Source organism: Triturus cristatus, chromosome 7, assembly GCF_964204655.1.
Source record: "Triturus cristatus chromosome 7, aTriCri1.1, whole genome shotgun sequence".
Taxonomy (NCBI): domain Eukaryota; kingdom Metazoa; phylum Chordata; class Amphibia; order Caudata; family Salamandridae; genus Triturus; species Triturus cristatus.
Window position 1 is genome coordinate 1,550,519,013 of NC_140590.1, and position 19,619 is coordinate 1,550,538,631.

General features: G+C 48.5%; 1 protein-coding gene across 3 annotated transcripts in view; it reads left to right on the plus strand.

Moving 5' to 3' along the window:
* Window positions 1-19,619, plus strand: part of LOC146812352 (embryonic polyadenylate-binding protein-like) — an 818,377-nt gene that overhangs the window by 716,189 nt on the left and 82,569 nt on the right. For 2 of the 3 annotated variants that reach the window (XM_085619346.1, XM_085619345.1), the window contains one exon: window positions 8,500-8,587. In XM_085619346.1, coding sequence (XP_085475472.1) covers window positions 8,500-8,587 — 88 coding nt within the window. The remainder of the gene's footprint in view (window positions 1-8,499; window positions 8,588-19,619) is intronic. The other variant, XM_085619347.1, reaches the window with a different exon arrangement.

Sequence of the window (19,619 nt, forward strand, 5' to 3'; positions counted from 1 at the left end):
ATTTCTCTATTCAGTCCCATTCCAGTGATGAAATAAACTGATAGAACATTGAAATGTAATCATTGAAGGGCAAGGGGTTGAAGAAGAAGGTGCTTTACAACAGATGTTACTCCCTCCAAGTGTTCAAATACTTCAATGGTCGCTACCTCAACAGCATCACCATTAAAGGTAATCATCCCACCTGAGAAAGTCTTCAAAGGGAACAGGAGGCCAACAGCCATCTGCGGCCACAATAAAGGCACCACCAAAACAGTGATTCCTGCCTCTGTCCCTCTGTTAGTCACTCCGGTTGGAGGAAGTATCCAAATCCATCTAAAATATTGGCAGAAAATGACATGGGCCTTGACTATTGTTCAGAATGGTGTTTCTCTAATACGTAAAACTCTACCTCCAAGAAAGTTCTCCATCCTCAACAGCAGCTCAGAAATGGAGAAGGCATTGGAAGAGGTGCCTCTTCACTAAAAAGTTATAGGAATTTATTCCTGTTACTTTCATGTTCATAATAGGTGTTCAAAACCTGGATTAAGACCAATGCTTGACCCTAGAACTGCAAACAAATGAATAAAGAGGACGTTCAGGGTGTTGTCTTTACACCAAATTTACCCTCATTTGCATCAGGAGCATTGGATGCTTAGTTCCACGTTCCTATAATAAAGAAACCTCAAATTCCTGCGGATTGTAGTAGGCCATAGTCACTTCAATGTTCTCGCATTTGGGCGGACGTCAAAACCGCAGACTTTCTCAAAATGCATGGCAGTCGTCGCAGGACATCTCAGAAGGCAGAAGATTTTCATGTACACCTATTTAAGCAACTAGTTACTAAAGGCGGCGACCTCTGAGGAAGCTATTTCCAAATGGCTTCAATCTTCCTTTAGGTCTGCATGTCAACTTGAAAGTCAACTACCACTCTAGTTCAAAAGATACACCATTTGGGAGCAATCTTGGACACTTAGGTCACAAGAGAGCATCTTTCGGAAGAGGGACTATCATCTGTCTGAATTGTCACGGTCTGTTACTAGCTGCTGATCAGAGTGCACACCAGATATGACCGCTACTAGGCTTGAGGGCTTGTTGCATCTTTCTGCTTCCTCATACCTAGCTCCACATGAGAACATTACAATAATGCCTGGAGGACAAATGGAGTCCCTTTTATGGGCAGCTGGGAAAATAAGCTTATGCTGTCCCAGCTGGTAAAACATATGTTTCCCCGGCGTTGCCAGTCATAAAATCTGCTGACGGGAATGACCTTTCAACAAGATTTCCTAACGTCATCTTAGGCACTTCCCTTCAAAAGTGGGGCATACACATGGATCACCTCCAGGTTCAAGGAGCATTGTCGAAGACCCGTTGGATCGGAGTGCAGTCCATCTTGCTCAAAAGTAGTTCCTTCCACCTTTCATGACGAAGTTCCGGCTTGTTCAGAAGGGCACCACAACAAAGTATTAACTGAACAATCAGCAAGGTCCTCTTTCGAGACCACTCTCCCTGGAAGCACAAAAGCTCAAAGTTCCTGATAGCAACAGACCAGAATATCACAGTGGGTCATCTGCCAGGGATCCAGAATGCAGAAGGTGACTCACTCAGCAGGTCATTTCAAGAAAACCACACGTGGGTTCTCAATGACCAAGTACTGTAAAGGGTATTTTGCAATTGGAGCTAGCCACAACTAGATGTATTCACAAATTCAGAAAAAGAAGAAATGCTCAGACAATGCCTATTGGTACTATCAACCAGAGTCAAAGGGCAGTTCCCTTTTGAGAAACTGATCAGGGAGATCCCTCCCCTCCCATCCCAAATGGGCTGCTCAAACCTATACCATTGCAAAGTCAGACAAATCCTGAGAGCCAATGTGGCCACGTCAGTGGGGGATCATAGGCCTCCTACATGTATGCAACTGACCACACAGGGTGCTGCTTTGCAGACTGGATCTCTTAAACAAGTTTGGAGGTCAGATCCTGCATTTGCTCCTTACATCATTAAAGTTGGAAGCCTGCCTTCTGCATTCTTACAGTATGGAGATTTGTTTGCCACAGAATTGTATGGACATTTTAAGAGCAGCTAAGAGTGTTTCCACCAGAACGTCATACAATTTTCAATTGAAGAGATTTTGCATCTGTTGCATCCTGAGCAGCTATCACCCCTTAAGAAGAGGTGATTCTATACCTTCGGAACCTAGAATGTTCTGGGCTCTTTTAGCCATCAGGTAAAGTCCACCTTGCTGCAGTTACCGCTAATGACATCTCCTTCATAAATCTCTTTCTACAGAATGCATGTTGTGAACTATTTCTTGCATGGTGTTAGGAATGATATTTGCCCTACTACATGCCCATCGCCACCTTGCGAGCCTAACGTCTATTGCAAGTTGGTAGGTCCACCATTTGAACCGATACATATGGCGACCTTGCAGCAATTGACTTGAAAAGCTGCCTTTTTGGTAGCTATTACCTCAGCTCACAGAAAGTGTGGACTTCTGGAATTTTGTTCACATGAAACTTGCACTGTTATATAAGAACCGGATGGTGACGAGAACTCATCTGAGTTTACTCTCTTTAAGGTCATTTAAGATTTTCATGTTACTCAGACCATATCAATACAGACTTTCTGTCTGAACCCTTCAATTCCAGTAAAGGAGCCATTCACATGTACAACATGAAGAGGGTTTTAAAATTCTTCCTAGACTGAAGAAAAGATGTTAGGCAATATGGACATTTGTCCTTGCAAAACAATCCATTTCAAGAAGGATGATGTCTTGTATTTTTCTTTACCAGTTAGCAAAGAAGTCCCTCGCTTGAAGGCTAAAGTGCTTCAACCAGGACAAAGGCTACCAATGTGATCTATTGAGAAATATTACTATTTCAGAAATACAAACACCTCTATGAAGGTGCTTTCATACATTTATGAGACATTGTCTTTATTCAGACTTCATGCCGGATGCCCAGAGAGGTCAGGCTTCTTTAAAGAATCTGTTTGGGTGGTTGTTGAAGCGGTTTCACTCTAGTCTGCCTATCCTTAGCCAGAAGGGTCGTGTTTAAGATGAAGAGAATGGGACCCGATGAAAATCCACGACTGTCCACCAAATAAGAGCTGAGGGATTAGAATTGAGGAAACTACTGGTTCTTGTTGGGGGGATATTGAGGTTAGGGAGAAAGAAACACACTGAAGGTTATAAACTCGTCTCACAGCAATTAAGGTTGCTACACATCGCTGTGCCTCTGAAGTGTTAAAGGGAGCACAAGTGCCACTGGTACAGCTAGTCTAACTAGAACAACAAATGCAGACCATTAAATGGCGACTAGATACAAATGTCCCACAGCAGAACATAATCCCCATATAATTCACCTGCTGCTCCATAAAAGACATTGGTCAACAAACCCAGAAAGTACCTGGAGACCTTCCCTGAGCTCAGGAGCCGCAGTAGACACTTAAGAAATCCTAGCGTCTAGTGGAATTCAAGAGATACCCCAGATGGAATCTGGAGCATTAAATGAGTACAAAGTGATGAGAGGAAGGGAATTTAGGAAAATAAAACAAAAGTGCAGAAATGCTATAGATGGTAAGCAAACTGGGTGTACGGGAACCATAAAACTAAGCCGCTGCAAGGCAAATTGTTCCCACTACCTAGCTTCTTAAATTCTCCGGATGCAGTCCTTCTTTTGTTGCTGTATCTCTTCCAGTCTTTCTCAGTCTCCATGCTTTTGGTCTCAATCTTTACTTGTAAGTAGGTATTGCTTATTTGCAGGGTTTGTTCTCAGTTTGAGTGTTACACTGATGTGTCATGACATTGCCTTTTCTACTGGGGATGGTCTTGCTATTCTATTCAGTGTTTAGGACTGTTTATGAGGATCTTCTGGAAGAGAATGGAAATGATTCCCCTGGAGAATAACCAGGATTACAGGAAGAGGTATTTTTAGACTTGGGGGTCTCTAGTTGGCACAGGTATGCACTTGTGACAAATAGGGACCCTCTCCTCTAGTCGGGGTAAGGGGGTACACTCCTAAAATAACCCCTGCTCACCCCCTTGGTAGCTTGGCACGAGCAGACAGGCTTATCTCAGAGGCAGTGTGTAAAGCATTTGTGAACACCTACAGTAACCAAGTGACAACACTACAAATGGACACCACACAGGTTTTATATAAAAAATAAGTATTCTTTATATAAATTTACCACAAGACCATTAAACGACAAAAACACACAATACTGTTACTTTAGATGGTAGGATTTTGCTTAGTTCTTAAATGCGCCAGTTCTTAAATGCGCCACTTTAAGTCAATGTACCTTTTAGATGCGCCTCGCAGGGCAACGAAAGTGTTGCAACGATGTTGATGCGATGAAGTTTTTGGTGCAAAGAAATAAAGACGTGAAGATCTTCCAGATGCGGCACGCTTCTCCGATGCTGCGAGAAGACTCGATGCTTCAGCTGCAGTGGCGACACACTTTACGCGATGCGACGACAGCGGCCTTGGCAGCGACACGCTTCTCCGATGTTTGTGAGACTCTTCCGCTCGATGCAATGTTGCAGCGGCGACACCCCTTTACGCAATGCGACAACAGCAGCTCCGACGGCGGCACGCTTCTCCGTGGAAGCGAGGCGCTTTTCTTGATGCGGTGCAATGCGACAACTACGATGGCTGCGATGGCGACATGCTTCTTTCTCGATGCGAGACTCTTATCGATGCAGTGCAATGCATCAGCTACGATGGCTGCGATGGCGACACGCTTCTTCGGCGTTGCTAGACACTTCCTGGATGATGTGAGACGCTTCCGCTCGATGCGATGCTGCAGCGGCGACACACTTTACGAGATGCGACGACAACAGCTCCGGCGGCACGCTTCTCCTTCTTGAGTCGCGCTTCCAGCTCCTTGCGACACGCGGTCCCTCAGAAGGCCCAACAACAGCAGCAGGCACTTCCAAAGAACGCTGGGGGGTGAAGTCTGTTGTTCCTGAGACTTCAGCAGGAGGCAAGCTCTTTTCCAAGCCCTTGGAGATCCTTCACAAGTTGAGCAAAAGTACACACAAAGTTCCTTTCTCCTCTCTTTGGCAGTAAAGCAACCACTGCAGGCCAATCCCCCAGGTTAAGGGATAGTTTCCTCCTCAGCTTCTTCTGGTTCCTCCCTCAGCAGAGGTTCTTCTTGTTTTCCCAAAGTGATCTAAGTTCTTGGAATCAGGGTCCCAATTTGTATACCCCGAAATCCTATGTCCTCGGAAGGCAGAGGGGCCTTTGCCCAGTCCAAACCAGTTCCTGAGCACTCTGTTTACCAGACTTCTCCTTTCCTTTCACAGTGCAGGGCACAAACATTAGACGCCCCACAGGAGGTGGAGCCAGCATAGTGGAAGGCAAGTACAGCCCTGGAGCACTTTGTTGACAGGATTCCTTCTCTTCATTCACTGTGCAGGGCAGAGATATCAGCCGCTCCCCAGGGGGTGGAGCCAGCATTGTGGAGGGAAGGCACAGCCCTATTCAGGTCCCAGGTGCAACTCCTCGCACCCATCTAGATGCAGATCTCTATTTTCACCACTGGGGCACCTCACCCTGTCTCCTGGAATTCCCCAGCCCTGTTACTCAAACTCCAGACAAAGGAATACACTGCCTAGCAGAGGCAGGTTTGAATGGTTAGACAAGAAAATGCCTCCTTTCTAAAAGTGGCATTTTCAAACACAGAATGGTAAAACCAACTTCTCTAAAAGATGTATTTTATCAACCTGAGTTCAGGCATACTAAATTCGAATTTCTACCATGTTCTCGGAGTCAGTTAGGATTATAAAATGTAATAACCAAACTGCCCATTCTGGTCTATGGAGAACAGGTAGCCTTGCAATAGTTACAAACGAAAATGGCTGTAATTCACCATTAGAACATGCCACATACATCAGGGCATGTCCTACCTTATCCTTACAATGCACCCTGCCCTTGGGCCTACCATAGGGGTGTCTGATATGAAGAAAAGGGAAGGTTTAGGGACTGGCAAGTGGGTGCACTTGCCCAGTCAGCATGACAGTATCAGACTGCACGCAGGCTCTGCAATGGCAGACCTTAGACACAGGTTTACAGGCTGCTTCTGTGGGTGGCACAACCACTGCTGCAAGCTCACCAGCAGCATTTGGATTTACAAGCCCTGGGAACTCCTGTTGCACTGTACTAGGGTCTGACAAGTAAACCAAACCAACCAATCATGGAATCACAAATTATACATCAATTTACAATAGGGAGCACTTGCACTGTGGCACTGGACAGCAGTGGCACAGTGCCCTGAGCAAGTAACACCAGCAAAAACGTATGAGGCAACAGCGAAAAATGGAAGGGAGACCCACGCCAATCTGCCAGGTCTAACCGGTATCTTTTCAAAGTCACAAACAGCCCTCTGCCTTCTGGACAGAAGGGCTTGCAGTGTTTTCCTGTTGCACCCAGGATCCTGTGGGACAGAGATGTAAGGGTGAGGCCCTTGAAGGCACAGTACACATTTTTACTCATGTCTAGCCAACATTTGCTAGATTAGTGACTATTTGGTTTAATTGGCTTATATTTTAAAATCAAATTTGGCCAATTTTAGCACGTTACTGGGCTATAAGGACTGTGTTCTGCTTTTAAAGTGCACTTCTCTCCTGAGAATCATTGCACATACATGCATATGTATATATTTATATAGATTTTTGGCAATGTGCTCTGGGGTCCTGTGCACAATGGGGCAATGTACTGCTTATGATTTAAATGGGGATTCTCCTGGAGGAGAATTAGAATTGCAGGTAAATAACGTTTCCTTCTGCTTTAAATTACCATGCATATTAGGTCTATCTGAAGAGAAGACGTGGTGTGGCTAAAATGGTCACTCCACTCGATTTATTTTAGTATTTCTTGTTTTGTTGCACCATGTCAAAGTTTTAAAGAACATTTTTGTTTTGTGGCAATAGTTTCTTTAAAAGGAGGGACAGTCTGAGACACAAAATAATTACCTTAAAGTTATTGTGACTGATGAAGATGTGCCTAAAGAATTGTTGTTGCCGACCATCTAATACCAAACACCAGAGTTGCCGTTGTCCCTATCTTGACAAACCAGACTGAGTAACATGAGGACAGAGAAGACCTAGTATTCCATGTGGGCAGTGGGTATCGAATGTAAACAATAAGACTGGTTTTCCAATGGAGTCATTTTCTTATATTGATCAGTTAGTTACTATAGAAAAAAAATCAGTAAACCTATCATTAGAGTAAGTAACTTGCGGCCTCTATGGTTTATAGATAAGTTGAAGGTAATGATTTGAGCTATGCTTTAAGTCAGTGGCATTATAAAAATATAGAAAGGCGACAATCAATATATCCAAAAATATAAAGTGGAAAAACTGAGCATTGACCATGGCGAACAAAGTCAGATGATCAACATAAAATGTGCTGGATACCCAGAAATGTTATGAAATGGGTCAACCGTTATATATAATGAATGATCACTTGAATGAAGTATTTACTTTTCGACTCCCAGGTCCCACGAGACAGGGTAGACAAAGCTACTTGCATATGTCCTCATAATGCAAGAGAAAATGTGAAGAGGTGGACTCGTTTGTTACATCTTTTCGATTGGCAACTAGTGGTAGTGTTTATGCCAGCTCAAGCAGTAGTGGGGTTCATGTTGTGCCAACAAACAGATATTTATTAAGTACCAAACTGATAATATCCATTGGGTACAATGCGATCATTCAGAATACACAGAAAAGTAGGATATAGGTGCATATTCATCTTGCTAAGTACTATTGGCAATAAAGAGCTCCCGCAAAGCTCTCTACATGGAGGAAAGAGAACAAAATATGACATGTGGTACTGGTAACAAGTTTTAAAAGACAATGCATCAGTCACTCCATGTACGATTCTGCAGACTACTGAACCAACTGCAGTCGAGCATGGGTAATGCTTGCTAAGCTGGGGCTCTTGTATAGTAAATCGGTAGTAGGGTAAAATGTGGAGAACTGGGCACTGCAGGTGATACCTAGGAAGCACAAAATATAAAATGCTGTTCCATACGTGTGGTTCTGTAAAAACACGTGGTTCGTGTTACTCTCCATCTTGCAAACTCCTCATTAGAATTATGCTGTAAACAAACGCGCCCTCGGCTGCCTCAACTTCATTGGTGAAACAAGGACTTTAAAGATGAGTGATTTCCATAGCTTGCAAATCTCCTGTGCAAGTCATGTAGAAAGCGCTTGGATCAAAATACTTTTTTCACCCTGTTCTTAACAATGGCATTTTGAAGTTGGATTTGTGCTTTTTTTATGCAGAGCCTTCAAAATGTCCAGGCTCAGTTGTGAGCAGGTCAACTAGTTTTTACACACTATAGAACTTGTACTGGTGAATTTGTGTGATGAAGGTCAGGGCATCAACCGGGCTACAAAGAAAACAGCAGGACTTGATGATTACTCAAAAATGGGTCTTGAAAGTTTGAGCGCTGATTTTTGCCTTGCAGCAAACACATTGAATGTATTAGTTTGGTAATTGTTTATTCTTTCATTTTAAGCCACAAAACCGAGCTTTCTACAATCCCAGTCCAATTGCTTCTGTCCGACCTGGACCTCGGTGGACAACACATCCAGGTAGACCGCAACGTGAGTATTTTTGTTTGTAAATGTTCAAAAAGAATAGTGCGTTGTTTGCCTTAAGGACACACCTTAAACAAATTTAAAAAACCACAATTTAGAGGTTTAGGTCTTCCTGCAGTCAGCATTATATACAATACAGCATCAAATAGGCTTTGGTTAACCCCTTTGTTCATGATTGGATGGTTTTGTATTCCAATCCAATTCCCAGCTCCTGATTCAATAGCTTTCCTTCCTAGTCTTGTGTACTTTTGATAGGATGAGTTGTACCCTTCCACTGCTGACATCGGTTAACTATTTTTTCTTTAACTTTCATTTGTGATATAGCACTTTATGGGAATTTGTGTAAATCTCCTTGCTCTTGCTCTGAACTTAGAGCTTGTGCTGTTTCTTTAATTTTCCCAACCCAGTCATCTTTTCATCTATACTCATTCAGAAAAGTGTGCACTACTCTGGTTGGGCTCTCACCCCTCCCCTCCTTTCTGTCTACTCTGGCTTTCTTAGCCTCCGCTCTCCATCTGCCACTCTCCAGCCATTACACACTCCTTACCACTAGTGGCAGCGGTCGACCATCCTAAAATTGTATTTTCAAAATGGTCGCCAGTGGCATAACATTTCATGATGCAATTTGGTGGACTTGAAAATGCACTTTCAAGGATAGCCTGTTACCACTATTGGATTTGCCTATGCTGGCATAGTTTAAAAGCATTGGTAAAACCAATAGCATCATCAAACAAGCATTGGCATAGCCAATAGGTCTCGCCTTTGGGACCTTATAAGTGCTGGATAACTAAACACATATAAGGTCCCAAAGGCGAGACCTATTGGCTATGCCAATGCTTTTAAATATCTGTGAACAAAGAAAGGATGATCGCAGCCACAGATAAACTAGTTTCAAGTACTGAGCTCGGCTCCTGCGCTTCATTTATTTAGCACAGCGAGTGAAGCACTGGAACAGGCCGCACTCAGCAGGGCTTTCCAGAGACTGCCTAAGCGGTTGAAGCAAGCAGGCCCACGTTCAAATTAAAGGCTTAATTTGTGTAATCAAAGCCTGCCTGCTTGGCTATTAAAAATCTCCGCCACCCGAGAAGTACAATTCGGCTAAATTAGCACTAATTGCTGGCACGCCAATTAGGAGTCCACCATCTACAGTAATATTAATCGCTCAAATGTGTTAACGTGGGCAACAGAAAAGTCACACATCCACCCCTTTAAAGTTTTGCAGTCCGAATACTTTAATGCTGCACGTCAGATATACAACAACATAAATCGAGGCAAGCCAGACTCTGCGCCCACAGGCGCCAGCTCCCAACTGTCAGGGCGGTCGGGAGGCAGCGGGAAAGGTCGGAGGTGCCAGGTAGAGGGGGCTGGACACCGAGAGGAACCGAGGAAGCAAGGAAGAGAGGGGAAGACTAGGGAATAAAGGAGAGGAGAAAGAAAAGATGAGAAGAAAGGAGGAGGGGCGACGAGAGAAGAGAGGGATACAAGGAGGAAGGGTTTTAGAAGAACAGAAAAGGAGTGACAGAATAAACACTATGGAAATAAAGCATGAAAGCGAGCGAAAACTAAGGAAGCGGTCGAAGCAAGATTGGAGGGTAGAAGGAATAGAGGGGAAAGATCGACAGGGAAGAAAGAAGAGAATGGAAGGAATAACAAGAGGAAGATCAAAGGCAAGGGAGAGCGGTGGCTGGTAAAACAAGCGCTGGTCACACACCGCTCCCGGCACCACGAGCGCGGCAAACAAGCTAATTAACATCTGTTTCGAATTAGCGTGGTGAAAGCGACCATGCTAATTCAAAACCTCGCTTGTGAGAGAGAGGGGGAGGAGGAGGTGAGCCCGCTAGTGGTGCGCGCGCGCGCTTGGGAGAGCAGTCTTCACTTTTCAAGCACTGCACTCGTGCTTGTGGTGCGCCGCTGCTGCAAGGTGGATGCTGCCACAAGCACGAGTGCAAGGCTTAAAAAGTGAAGACCGATGGCTAAAGGCCCTCCTAGAGCAGTGCATGCGCGCTGCCTAGGCGATACCTAAAAAGCATTGGGAAAGAGATGCCTTTTCCAGCTACATCCAAAAATCTCCCATTCATGATGGTATCCCAAAGAGCCTCTCTCCACGGATTTCTGTGCAGGCCATAGTAACAGACTGCACCAAAGGCTGTGATTTCCTTTGCAGATTAAAAATCATGTATTTGACTTTCATGCCTGTTCTTGCTTTGTAGATAATGTAAGTGCCTCTCTTCTATCACCCGCCCTATTAGCATGGCGACATGCGAATTCAGAAACTAAATCTCTGCTCCCTGTTCTTGGAGAGTTCATAATGAGGATAATTGTCAACAGTTCCTTCTCATGGGAGAATGAAAGCGTGCTGTGCTAATTCAGAGTAATGTATGTGTATATTTCATGATCCCCCTTCACTCTACCCCGCTCCGAGCACCTCCTCCCCAAAATCATCTTTGCCCTGGAGGTCCTAATGAATGGGATTCCGGTCTGCCATAAGAATGAACTTGTGGCACTATCTGAGAACGTCTGTCCAGATGGATCTGGGTTTCCATTTCAGACCATGTCCCGAGTTTTCTTCTGATATGTTTCTATTATTCGTGTGCATATTGATTGAGCTGTGGGTGTATGGTTCTGGTGTGGTCCAAGGGCATAGATGATGCATCTTCTAGGTTGGTAAATTGCCCTACTTCATATGTTTGGAGATAGTCTGACCGTTCTGTTGTGAGCCAAATGTGATGCCTGAGCTGTATTGGGCATGTGTGAAGAGTTGTACTTAATGTGGTGGTCCTGTTTGAAATGTGGGGCTTCTGTTTGTGCTGTGTATGTGTGCGCTTGTCTACACACAATGTTTTGTTCAATGGGATCCTTGAGGTTGAGGTGCTTATTTTTTGACAGCTGTTGAAACCTTTGTGTATATGGAATATAATATGGGAAGGGCTGGGCCAGGGATCTTCTGCCTAAATTGCTTTGAGTTTGAGCATTTTTTAAGTCGCTTGTGTAGAAAGAAGTGATGAGCCAGGCCACTATATGACCGGTCTCCTCTGTTTAGTCTAATGTGTAGAATGTACGAATTGTCCTACTGTACACTACAATGCAGAGTGTGTGGGCTAAATGCCATAGATTTGGTTTGGTTGTGATGGGCATTGAATGAACGCCTGAGGTTGCCAGATGTCTTTACGGGAGGTAAGAACTATGAGGTTATGGCAGCTGAGTAGGGAACCAGGTGCTGGTGCTCCAGCGTGGAATTTCCTATCCTCCTTTCGTCACAAACCAGATACCATACGAACGCTTTTACTCAATACATTCATTGGTGGGGCCCATAACACCAACACTCACACACACATTTGTTCTTCTCTTACAGGAGACATAGATGTTCCAAACGCTGGCGTGAAAAGAATATCTTATAATCTAATGAAATTCTATTTACATAAACATACACTAAATATCCTTAATCCAGTACATCTCGATTCTGAATCTCCAGATATTCCTTCCACTTAGTCGATGGATCAATTTAGTTGAATTTGGAAAAGTGATTCTAATCCTTTTCATTTATATTCAGATGATAATAAATAACCCAACACATTTGCTTGATAATCAATAATATTTTTATCTAATAAATTCAAATTTTTAGTAAGAATTTTAATCCATCCACAGATCATAGTTACCTAATCTGGCTATTAGTTGTCCTCTTAAGTCAATCAATTCATCATGTAGCACGCTACAGTCCCAAAGATTGGGTCTGGACCATAAACGTGTCCTCATCAATCAATGCCCATCAGTCTAAGAGTCCTCAGTTCATCAGGAAAATGGGCAGCAATTTAGTCTGTCAAAGATTCAGGGAAACAGCTGTCCTGCAGTGTCTCCGTCAGCATAACGTCAGGAAAATGAAAAATCGGCGAAAAAGGAGCGACACAACTCACTATTCTACCGTCTTTTTATAATGAAATTAATGTCTAAATGTAGCAAAAGTCAGTTTTAGGCACTTTTGATTGGATGGTTAAGATCATCTGTTTCGGTTTCCCATAGTCTATGATGTCACACTGTCAGACATGATGCATCCGGTTTTGTTAAAGCTCTTGGCAGTAGTCCAGTCACGACCTTGTTCTGGTACAGTCTGTGTGGGTCATCTTGAGGCCACTTGTTCAGGAACCTGGAGCATGCGCACTTAGTCGGAAACCTCGTGGAATGGTAGCTGTGTCGTCGCGTTCATGAGTCGGCCATTTTGTCATAGGCCAAATTGGTCAACTTAAGCAAAACAAACACAAAAGTATTTAAAACATGGAAATAACGAATAAAATGTTTAACCCTCACTAATTCCCTTGTGTGTGTAATTATCTAGCATATTGGCGACATTTAAAGCGTTTTATACTCACCCAATGATGTCATCTGGTGCAATTTACAATTACGTCACAAAAGCAACATATATCATGCAATATTCTATTTTTCTAGTATTCGTATGCATACCTATGTTAATCACAACTTATTTAGCCATGCAAAATGCAAATCTCACGTGTATTTCATACATTAGTAAGATTGATTAGATGGCAAACAAACACAGTAATACTTATTATAATTAATTGATTATTCTAATTAGTGTAAACATGCAGATCTGAAAGAAACACGTTAGATTCCTCACCTTAGAATATCCCCAGGCGTCAGGCTGGATCGGAAAGATTTTTTTGTAGCAATAACCCTTGCGCGTCGCTAGGCGTCGTCTGCGGCTCCGCGTCCGTCGTTGGCGTCGTGCGCAGGAATGACGTCGTCGGAGTACTTAGACGCTGCCCTCGCGCGCTGACGTCAGTTCTTCTTTTTTCCGCGCCAGACAGCGCCGATCCGGGAAGAGCTTACCCCCAAGTAAATTTTTGACTAAGCTTTTTTGACTCTTTTTGGTCTTCTGTCGACTCGACTCTGGTGCCGGTAGGATGCCCGGGTTTAAAGCCTGTGACTCCTGTCATCGACTGATGTCGGTGACTGACCACCATCGCCGGTGCCTTTACTGCCTGGGGGCCGACCACGACGCGGAGTCGTGCCCCGATTGTCAGGCCTTGACCTCGAAGGCTAGGCGGGAGCGGTCCCGTAAGCTTCTCGAGCTTCGGCACTCTGCTCCGTGCCGCTCACGGTCCCGGTCCAGGAGGAGGTCCAAGGACCGGTCGCGGAGCCGAAGTCACCATCATCGCTCGTCGGGCTCGAAGTCTTCGGGTAAGTCAAAGCGATCTAAGAAGTCCAAGAGGCGACACCGCTCTTTGGACTCCCCTCACCAGTCGCGCGACTCGGCCGAGGGTCAGGGTGGTCCAACCCCTGCGGCTGTCGGAGCCGCAGGAGCCGCGTCTGTCCTCATACCCGCCGGTCCCTGGGACTGATGCGACTCCGGCGGAGGTCAGTGCCTTCCTCTCGGCCATGAGGGGCCTGGCTCCGCCGTCGACGCCTGCCGGTGCGCCCGCGGGCTCGACTGGGCGACCTCGTGTGCCGGCGGCTCCGGCCCCGGTGCCGTCGACGACTTCGGTCCAGACGCCGCAGGTCCCCGAGGGATCCAGGCCTGGATCTCTGCCGGCGCCAGTCGACCTCACGACTCCTCCTCCGCCGACACCGGTTCCGCCCCCGGCGCTGTCTCCAGATGACGCCGTTCCCCGGTTTAGCCCCTGTCCGGGCCCGGCGCCGGTGCGGCACCGCTTGACGCCGCACCCGACGCCGATGGATGAGCGTTTCATCTACCGCCCGGCTCCGATCATTCCTCCTGTTTATCAGGAATCGGATGACGGGGGCGAGTGGGAGGGGTCTACAGGGCCAACTTTCACAGGACTGGGCAGCCTGGGGGATGCCAGTGGTCTGGACGCTGGTTTCATCTCTCCTCCGACTGTGGCCTCGGAGGAAGGTGCAGCTTTTTCAGTGGTGCTGCGCATGGCGGCCGCAGCCCTGGGGCTCGAGCTGCCTGCTGTGGCCGTGAGGACTAACGTCCTCACAGAGGTGCTTCAACCGTCGGCAAGCTCCACTGAGCCTCTGCTGCAGTTCAATGAGACCCTCATAGACGTTCTGCAGGGTGCTTGGTCCAAGCCCTCCACAGTTCCTCCTGTGGATCGGAACGTGGCCTGGCACCTCCGCCCTGCTCCGGGCGACCCCAGTTTCCTGTCCCAACACCCCACCCCCGAGAGTCTGGTTATCCAGGCCTCCACTTCCCAATCCTCCTTCCCGTCCGCATCGGGAATCCAAGAGGCTAGAACAGTTCGGAAAGAAGCTGTTCTCTTCCCTGAGTCTGGGCCTGCGGTCTTTGAACACCGCTTGCCTCTTGGACCGTTTCTCCCACTCTCTGTGGGATACGGAGGAGGACGTGCTGCCATTGTGTCCGGAGGAGGCCCGGACACGTCTCTCCCAGGCACTTGCTGACGGGAGAGATGCAGCACGACATGCCATATGGTGTGGACTAGACACCACGGACGCTGGGTAGGGCGATTTCCACCACGGTGGCGCTCAGGCGCCACGCCAGGCTGCGGTCCACGTCTTTTTCGGGGGATGTCCAGAGTTTCCTCATGGATATGCCCTTTGATGGCACTCGCCTTTTTGGTGAGAAGGCGGATAGTGCGCTGGCTCATTTTAAGGACTCCCGGTCTACGGCCAGGTCCTTGGGTCTCGGCCCCACGGCCGCAAACTTCCGCCTTTCGTGGCCAAGGAAGGGGCGCCTCCTCACGTCCGCCTAGCCACAGGCCGCAGACCCAACCTGCACGCGGTCGCGGACGTGGATTCCGCCGTGGCGGTACTGGAGGACAACGTGCTTGCAGTCCACATCCACCCCGGCAGCATCCGCCTCAAAGCCCTCCTAGTCCGAGCTTTCAGGCCCATTCCACGCCAGTGGGCGGCAGAGTTCGCCATCACCTGCTCCACTGGCGATCCATCACTTCGGACAGGTGGGTGCTGCAAATCGTCCGAAGGGGATACTCCCTCCCCTTCGAGACGACCCCTCCAGCCATGCCACTGCAGTGCCACCGTATATCGGAGGATCACTTGAATCTTCTGCGGGAGGAAGTTACGGCCCTCTTGGCCAAAGAGGCCGTCGAGCGCTTTCCTGGTCCGGAAGTAGGCCGTGGTTGCTATTCCCACTACTTTCTGGTTCCCAAGAAAGGCAAAGGGGGCCTACGCCCTATCTTAGACCTCAGGAGCGTCTTCCGCCTGCTGGCCCACCGACGTTACCTGCGGTTCACGGTGGGCCAAGAGCACTTTCAGTTCACCGTGCTTCCCTTCGGCCTCACCAGTGCCCCTCGGGTGTTCACGAAAGTGATGGCGGTGGTTGCAGCTCATCTGCGCAGATCGGGGGTTCCAGTCTTCCCCTATCTCGACGACTGGCTGTTGAAGGCGGGCTCGCCCCAGCAAGTCGTCTCCCACCTTCAGACTACGGCCGACCTCTTGCATTTGCTGGGGTTCTCCATCAACGTGCCGAAGTCACACCTGAGACCCTCCCAGAAGCTCCTCTTCATCGGAGCGGTTCTCGGTTCGGCGCAGTTTCGGGCTTATCCTCCGGAACAGCGGGTCCGGGATATTCAGGCTCCGATTCCCATCTTTCGGCCTCTATCCTGGGTTTCGGTCAGGTTGGTGCTGCGGCTTCTGGGGCTGATGGCCTCCTGCATCCTGTTGGTGCATTACGCCAGGTGGCGCATGCGGGCTCTGCAGTGGGGCCTGAAGTTTCAGTGGGCCCAGCATCGAGGCAACCTGTCCGACCAGGTCTTGATCTCAGAGGGCACTGCGAAACAGTTGCAGTGGTGGCTCACGGACCGCGATTGGGTCAGGGGCAGATGCCTCTCCCTACCCCAACCGGAGCACATAGTAGTGACGGACGCGTCCCTCCTGGGATGGGGGAGCCATATTGGAGAGGTGGAGATCAGAGGCCTCTGGTCTCCGGCGGAGTATCAACTCCACATCAACCTGTTGGAGCTGAGAGCGATCCGGCTTGCACTGAAAGCCTTCCTTCCGTCTGTCCGGGGAAGTGTTGTGCAGGTGTTCACGGACAACACCACCGCCATGTGGTATTGCAGGGCGGGGTGGGGTTCTACTCTTTCTTCTTTCTTTGGCCCAGCAGGGCTCTGCTCTGGGCACCTTGAAAGGTTATCTTTCTGCAAGCTCTGCTTTCTTACGGCTTCCTGATCAGCCTTCTCTTTTCAAGTCCCCCTGTAGTTTCTTGCTTTCTTAAAGGCATTACCCACATGTTTCCTCCTGTCCCCTTCGTAATGCCTCAGTGGGATTTGAATCATGTCTTGACCTTTCTGATGTGCGCTCCCTTTGAGCCCCTTCACAAATATCCACTTTGTCTTCTGACTCTTAAGACTGCTTTCCTGGTTGCTATCACCTCGGCTAGACGGGTGAGTGAGCTCCAGGCTGTGTCATCTAAGCCCCCCTTTCTTTCTGTTCATCCGGACAAGGTTGTCCTCCGGACTCGTCCTTCTTTTCTTCCGAAAGTGGTGACCCCCTTTCACATCGGGCAATCGGTCACTTTGCCCACCTTCTTTCCGCCTCCGCATCCTTCGAAAGAGGAAGAGAGGCTCCACCGGCTGGACCCAAAACGTGCGCTGTCCTTTGATTTGGACCGCACCAGACAGTTCCGGAAGGAACGGTTCAAGATGCTAACTTTAGCTGAGGTTCTGGCTGTCCTCGACCCTGGAGACTGGATGGTAGCGTTGGACTTGCAGGACGCCTATTTTCACATCCCCGTCCTGCTGGCCCACCGACGTTACCTGCGGTTCACGGTGGGCCAAGAGCACTTTCAGTTCACCGTGCTTCCCTTCGGCCTCACCAGTGCCCCTCGGGTGTTCACGAAAGTGATGGCGGTGGTTGCAGCTCATCTGCGCAGATCGGGGGTTCCAGTCTTCCCCTATCTCGACGACTGGCTGTTGAAGGCGGGCTCGCCCCAGCAAGTCGTCTCCCACCTTCAGACTACGGCCGACCTCTTGCATTTGCTGGGGTTCTCCATCAACGTGCCGAAGTCACACCTGAGACCCTCCCAGAAGCTCCTCTTCATCGGAGCGGTTCTCGGTTCGGCGCAGTTTCGGGCTTATCCTCCGGAACAGCGGGTCCGGGATATTCAGGCTCCGATTCCCATCTTTCGGCCTCTATCCTGGGTTTCGGTCAGGTTGGTGCTGCGGCTTCTGGGGCTGATGGCCTCCTGCATCCTGTTGGTGCATTACGCCAGGTGGCGCATGCGGGCTCTGCAGTGGGGCCTGAAGTTTCAGTGGGCCCAGCATCGAGGCAACCTGTCCGACCAGGTCTTGATCTCAGAGGGCACTGCGAAACAGTTGCAGTGGTGGCTCACGGACCGCGATTGGGTCAGGGGCAGATGCCTCTCCCTACCCCAACCGGAGCACATAGTAGTGACGGACGCGTCCCTCCTGGGATGGGGGAGCCATATTGGAGAGGTGGAGATCAGAGGCCTCTGGTCTCCGGCGGAGTATCAACTCCACATCAACCTGTTGGAGCTGAGAGCGATCCGGCTTGCACTGAAAGCCTTCCTTCCGTCTGTCCGGGGAAGTGTTGTGCAGGTGTTCACGGACAACACCACCGCCATGTGGTATTGCAGGGCGGGGTGGGGTCGTGGACCCTTTTTCAGGAGGCTCTGCGCCTCTGGACATGGCTGGAACACCAGGTCATCATCCTGGTGGTTCAACATCTGGCGGGCTCTCTGAACGCCAGAGCGGACGAACTCAGCCGCCGGTGCATGGTGGATCACGAATGGCGTCTGAACTCGGACGTGGCGCAAGGTCTCTTTCTGCAGTGGGGAGAGCCTTGGTTAGATCTATTCACCACCGAAGAGAACGCGCAATGTCAGCAGTTCTGCGCGTTGGAATTTTCAAGGCGGGACTCGCTCGGAGACGCTTTTCGTCGCGAGTGGAGTTGCGTTCTGTTGTACGCCTTTCCGCCTATACCACTTCTGCCCAGAGTGCTGAAGAAGATCAGGTGCGACCGGGCCCAAGTCATCTTAATGGCTCCGGATTGGGCACGAAGGTACTGGTATCCCGAGCTACTCAGTATGTCAATCGATCTCCGATACGACTGCCTCTTCAGGAGGACCTTCTGTCGCAGCAGCAGGGGACGGTCCTCCACCCAAACCTGTCCAGTCTCCACCTTCATGCGTGGAGATTGAGCGGCGACAGTTGATGCCTTTTGACTTGCCTCCTGAAGTCTGTGATGTGATTCAGGCAGCCAGGCGTCCCTCCACAAAATCGGTATACGCCTGCAGGTGGAACAAATTTGTGGCATGGTGCACAGCAAAGGCTGTGGATCCCCTTTCCGCCCCTGTTTCTGAGGTTCTACTCTTTCTTCTTTCTTTGGCCCAGCAGGGCTCTGCTCTGGGCACCTTGAAAGGTTATCTTTCTGCAAGCTCTGCTTTCTTACGGCTTCCTGATCAGCCTTCTCTTTTCAAGTCCCCCTGTAGTTTCTTGCTTTCTTAAAGGCATTACCCACATGTTTCCTCCTGTCCCCTTCGTAATGCCTCAGTGGGATTTGAATCATGTCTTGACCTTTCTGATGTGCGCTCCCTTTGAGCCCCTTCACAAATATCCACTTTGTCTTCTGACTCTTAAGACTGCTTTCCTGGTTGCTATCACCTCGGCTAGACGGGTGAGTGAGCTCCAGGCTGTGTCATCTAAGCCCCCCTTTCTTTCTGTTCATCCGGACAAGGTTGTCCTCCGGACTCGTCCTTCTTTTCTTCCGAAAGTGGTGACCCCCTTTCACATCGGGCAATCGGTCACTTTGCCCACCTTCTTTCCGCCTCCGCATCCTTCGAAAGAGGAAGAGAGGCTCCACCGGCTGGACCCAAAACGTGCGCTGTCCTTTGATTTGGACTGCACCAGACAGTTCCGGGTGGACGACCAACTTTTTGTTGGATACGTAGGTGCTAAGAAGGGGAGAGCCGTACACAAACAGACCATCTCACGGTGGGTCGTCTTTTGTATAAAAGTTTGTTACTCCTTGGCGAAAAAGGACCCTCCTGTTGGGCTGAGAGCCCATTCCACCCGGGCCACGGCGGCGACTACTGCCCTGGGCCGGGGAGTTCCCTTGCAGGACATCT